This window comes from Henckelia pumila, chromosome 3 (assembly GCF_033568475.1).
Source record: "Henckelia pumila isolate YLH828 chromosome 3, ASM3356847v2, whole genome shotgun sequence".
Lineage (NCBI taxonomy): Eukaryota > Viridiplantae > Streptophyta > Magnoliopsida > Lamiales > Gesneriaceae > Henckelia > Henckelia pumila.
The window spans coordinates 79,628,781-79,634,780 of record NC_133122.1 but is presented as its reverse complement, the minus strand read 5'-3'; the positions used below and the strand labels follow the sequence as shown (position 1 = coordinate 79,634,780).

Below are 6,000 nucleotides of genomic sequence, written 5' to 3'. Positions count from 1 at the left end.
AGATCATTCAGGAGATCTTATTTTAATATTTTAAAGTCCAAAATATTGAAAAATTTTATTATTATTTTTCGGACACACCCAACCAAAATTGAACGTCGCATAAAAAATAGATCATTCAGGAGATCTTATTTTAATATTTTAAAGTCCAAAATATTGAAAACAAATTTTATTATTTTTCGGACATAAGCAACCAAAATTCAACGGCGCATATTTCAATATGAGTTAATGAAATCCTACACTAAGGGTAATATTCAAAACATATATCAAATGGTTCATATATCTACACATAGACGTAGTTAATGATATATTGTTGACGATAAATTATAAGACATTAGATCTATCATTTATGATAATACCGATAAGGTAGGTTGAACTCTACCATCAATATGTATACGCCCAAGAATAGTTATTTGAGTGATTTTCATAGCATCATGTAGCTTTTTGTTTTTGGAAATATTTCATGCTACATACAAGAGCACTACCGTCATGATAGGTCTAAAGATGATCATTCATCTATATATGCGGGGGGTCCACTAAAAATACTTGATCCCACATATATATATATATATATATATATATTACAACTTATATAAATGATTCAGTTTAGCCAAATACCCAAATCAATGAAACAATTAATATTTATTATTATATATAATAGTTGAGCCCCCAATTACTTTTTTCAAAATTGCTACTATACTAAATAAATATGTAAATTTGATTCTATATGTATATATTTTTCATATTTTTTTCAACCATGCAACAATTATAGATAAGATAAATAACTTTTACTTTTTTTCATCCATTACTTTAAAAATAAAAAAAAAATCACTATGAAACTAATTAAAGAAAAATAAAAACATAATATTTATATATAACATACTAACATACAAGGAGTCAAGGAGAAATATGTTATATTATTTTATGCACACGCATGTGTGCGCTTTCATACTAGTTATTATTATTTGTTTGGGAGGGAAGACCAATATAATCGTCCATGAGAGCTCCCAACAACGGCCGGCATCTAACATAACCTTGTTCTTTCCTTTTTTTTTTAAATATAAATACAGCCCATTGCAAGGACATGAACTGTGAGGATACAGTAAAGTTCCCCATGGAGGATCCAAGGAAGTTGGAAGAAGGATACAGGGCCAGAACGGATGTCGAAAATGAGAAGAAGGATGATCATAAGCACGTGTACGAGGAGAAGGACGATGCAAGAACTGGAGTTCATGATATCAGCAACGAGAATGAGTCGCGAAGTGTGGCAACGTTGGACATGAAAACCGAGGAACAGAAGGAAGAGCAGCCATTGATCAAACAAAAGACGAAAAGGGTTGCAACCTTAGATGCATTCAGAGGTCTCACTATTGTGGTATGAGTAGTTTCCCTAGTGCAACTACATTGAACGAAAATGGACACTTTTCGTTTCCGGCCCTTGAAATATATCAATAAGTTGTACAAGCTGAATTTATGGTGTTTTTGCAGATGATGGTACTTGTAGATGATGCTGGAGGGGCGTATTCGCGCATTGACCATTCGCCTTGGAATGGATGCACATTAGCTGATTTTGTAATGCCCTTTTTCCTCTTCATTGTTGGTGCTGCCATAGCTCTTGCCCTCAAGGTACAATATCTATTTTACTATCCCTAGTGCTGGATAGGATCAGGATTGAAGAATTTTGAATGTTTTTTTCAGTCGAGTGTGTGACTATCATATATGCATATCCCCTTGTTCAGAAACTAATGCTCTCAAATTGGATTCAACATTGATTTTTGCAGAGAATTCCAGAGATCAGTTATGCGGTAAGAAAGATAACTTTGCGGACGTTAAAGCTTCTGTTCTGGGGAATTCTGCTACAAGGTATTGATTGAGTTTTATGCTTGTCTTTCTTTGAGCATAAATCCCTCTTGAGAGCACAAAACATACCTCACATTCGTTAACAAACGTTGAATATGAGGTTGAACACAGTTCGTGTCCGAATTCAAGAAATCGGATAAAGGGCATGTTTAAATATTGTCATGGTGTGACCTGCAGGAGGATACTCTCATGCACCAAATGATCTGGTTTATGGCGTCGACATGAAGCACATTCGATGGTGTGGCATCCTTCAGGTTAGTGCGTTTAATCTTTTTCTCATGAACTCGTGAATTAATTATGTAAAACAGCTTATGGAGATCGAAAAAGAAATCCAAAAACTTCAGCCTTATGTGTTGTGTGTACAAATGGGAACAGAGAATAGCTTTGGTATACTTCGTTGTGGCTTTAATAGAGACATTCACCACCAAGGTCAGACCAACGAACCAAAACCTCGACCATTACTCGATTTTCACTGCATACAAATGGCAATGGTAAGCTACGTTTCGAATGTATCATGTCTTTGTTCTGCACTACAAACGAAACAACAGAATGACGTTTGTTTCGGTTTTAGGATCGGAGGGTTCACTGCATTTGTCATCTACATGGTAACATTATTCAGTCTCTATGTTCCTGACTGGAGTTTCTCAGCGCAAAACGGTGACAAAATCGAGAGATACACTGTGAAAAACCAACACAATTTTCTGTACTACATATTTACATATATATCAGTAAACATGACTTGTAAACTTTTCGACATTTTTTAGGTGAAATGTGGAATGAGAGGACATTTGGGACCCGCTTGCAATGCGGTTGGCTATGTTGATCGACAAGTTTGGGGCGTTAATCATCTGTACACTCAACCGGTTTGGGCACGTTTAAAGGTCAGTGGTTAAAACCAGAAACAAATTCTTGGTTCATTATTTTCCAAAGAATTTCAATGAATATGTTGTATTTCATGAGTTTGGTCTTCATGGATGTATAATGAGAAATTATGCAGGCTTGTACACTTAGTTCTCCTAGTTCTGGTCCATTTCGTGACGATGCTCCCACTTGGTGCCTCGCTCCATTCGAGCCTGAAGGCCTTTTAAGGTTGCAATCCTTCATGATTCTAATGATGGTTCATCTTCTTGAGTACTCGATTTCGATAAATTTTATATGTTTTTTCATTTTCTTGCAGCTCGATTTCAGCAATTATGTCTGGTACTATTGGCATTCACTATGGACATGTCTTGATTCATTTCAAGGTATATATCTTTGGTGATACTACTATCAATCAGTTCATACTACATATTTCAAAATCGAAAATTTTATAAATCTCGATTGCTTAATATGTAACAAAATAGATGAAGATGAATTCACTATGCAGGGGCATGCTGAGAGACTGAAGCAATGGATTTCAATGGGAGTTGTTTTACTAGCATTAGCCTGTATTCTACATTTCACAGATGGTAAAAAATGTAGCATATTCTGGAATTTTCATCCGATTCCATGATCAAATTCAAGAATTGAAGAAAGTTTTTCATTATTTTGCTTTCAGCTATTCCTATCAACAAGCAGCTCTATAGTTTCAGCTATGTTTGTTTCACTGCTGGTTCAGCTGGGATTGTATTCTCTGCCTTCTACATACTGGTAACAGACTTTTCTACTAAAAATATAATTAGTCCTTTACTTCTTTCGTTTTTTCATGTTATGGGCATCCGAAACTGATGTCGAATCTCCTTTCAAAATCCTGTTTTTTCAAATGGAATGAATCGAAACCCTTGATGAAAATTTAAACAGATTGATGTACGGGGAATTAGAACGCCGTTCCTGTTCTTGGAATGGATCGGTATGAATGCAATGCTGGTTTTCGTGATGGCGGCTCAAGGAATTTTTGCAGCATTTATAAATGGATGGTATTTCAAGAATCCAGATAACAATTTGGTAAGTTTGTCTGTATAATATATATATAGCAGCAAAGTTTGATATTTTATTTTGTTACAAACTATAAATATCAAAATTTATGTTGGTTTTGGACAGGTGAATTGGATTGAGAAGCATGTTTTCATTGATGTGTGGAAAAGTGAGAGACTGGGGACTCTTTTGTATGTAATATTTGCTGAGATTACCTTCTGGGCTGTGGTTTCTGGGATACTGCATAAACTGGGCATATACTGGAAATTGTAAAAGGCAAACAAAATATTTTTGGACCTCTTAAAAACGTCAGCATATTGAAATTTCACACCAATGTCGAAAAATTTAGCTTGTTCATCCCAAACAATCGGCAAGAATCTACCTAATTTGGTTGTTTTGATCTCGATTTTTATTATCATATTTGGAGAATTATCCGTATGTTGAAGATTCGTTGGGGTATAAATGTAGTTACACAGAACTTTCACATTACATTTTAGTAGTTTGATTGATTTGATTTGTGAGGTGCAATAGCATGATTTTGAGGTTTATTATATTGTTAGCATGATGTTTGTTGATGTATCCTTTGTTGTATATGTTGTACCAAAATTGTGCGGGAATATTGTTTGTCTTCTACATGTAAAAGTTTTATGTAGGCAACATTAAGGATGCATTGGGGGATGGATTTGAAATTCTAGAAGTTCGCTTATAATTTGTCATTTACAATGACATAATAGAACAAACATGAAAATATATTATTATTATTAAATGTTGAATGTTGAAAATTGAGTTGTAATATTTGAAAATTAGTGTGTGATGATGTAGATGATGATGTATTAATTTTTGGACTAATCTCAAAATGAAATATATAAATAGGTCTCTCAATTTGTGTAGAAAATCACAATTTAAAAGAGAAGAATTTTAGAAAGTGTATAGTTTGATATATTTTGAGTTTTGGAGTTTTTACTTTTTACTATAAATTTTTACATTTTCACAATACGTTATCAGCACGATCACTCGAAGGTTCTCTATAATTTCCAAAGATTCAAAAGTACAAAGAAAAGGCAAAAATATTCAACAAGTAAGAATATTTATTTTACTGTTTATATATATTTTTACTATGCATGTATATTAATATATAATTTTATGTTATTATATAAAAGGATGTTTATGACACCGACCTTACGTGATATGATATATATTTATCATGTATATATACTAACTATACTAATACATAATTTCATGTTATTATATAAAAGGATGACTATGACATCGACCTTATAATAACGTGATATGATATATATTTATATATATACTAACTATATTAATATATAATTTCATATTATTACATAAAAAGATGTCTACGACACCGACCTTATAATAAAGTGATATGATATATATATTTTATTGTGTATATATATACACTAACCATATTTGTATAATTTCACAATATTATCTAAAAGGAGTCTACGACATCTCATTATAATAATGTGATATGATATACATAATTATTTAATTATGATTATCATTATATGCATCACATGATTATCATAAATTTTTATTCAACACATAATCAAATTTTTTTTCTTACTCCCAACGGTCACAAACGGTAATAAACGGCTAGTTTTTGCCCTACAAATATGATCACTCAAACACATTTCAATCACACCAAAATTCACTTTTTCTCCCAAAATTATTTCTCCTCGATTTTTCAAAGAAGAAGATGATGGCATTTTAAGGCTATTTCACAAACGGTAATAAACGGCTAGTTTTTGCCCTATCAATATGATCACTCAAACACATTTCAATCACATCAAAATTCACTCTTTCTCCCAAAATTAATTCTCCTCGATTTTTCAAAGAAGAAGATGATGACATTTTTAAGGCTATTTTTTTATAACTATTATGGTTTATCATACTCACAAGTCTTGTATTCATCGTTGATTATCCACCACGTATCTTTTCTCTATTTTAATTTAAACATTCTTGTACTCATCGTTTTTCCATTATTTTGTATTGTCATATTAATAGAAATTAACTAATAAAATGCATTGTTATTTTTCTAGTACCACCATGTCAAACTTGGCAAAACTTGAATTTGTTGCGCTCGATATAACCGGAAAAAATTATATGTCATGGACTCTCGATGTAGAAATGCATATTGAGTCATTGGGTCTAAGTGATACCATCAAACAAAATAATATATCATCCTCACAAGATAAAACAAATGCTATGATTTTCTTACGTCGACAT

At 32.4% G+C, this 6,000-nt stretch overlaps 1 protein-coding gene across 1 annotated transcript; it reads left to right on the top strand.

Annotated features, from left to right (window-relative positions):
- Positions 1 to 1,244: 1,244 nt before the first annotated feature.
- On the top strand, positions 1,245 to 4,023 carry LOC140893296 (uncharacterized). Its single transcript, XM_073302357.1, has 13 exons — positions 1,245 to 1,372; positions 1,486 to 1,623; positions 1,779 to 1,860; positions 2,035 to 2,111; positions 2,233 to 2,348; positions 2,429 to 2,537; positions 2,622 to 2,738; positions 2,855 to 2,946; positions 3,035 to 3,101; positions 3,224 to 3,305; positions 3,395 to 3,486; positions 3,637 to 3,780; positions 3,877 to 4,023. The coding sequence occupies exons 1-13, from the start codon at positions 1,277 to 1,279 to the stop codon at positions 4,021 to 4,023; spliced, it is 1,359 nt and encodes a 452-aa protein (XP_073158458.1). The 5' UTR covers positions 1,245 to 1,276.
- The last annotated feature ends 1,977 nt before the right edge of the window (positions 4,024 to 6,000 follow it).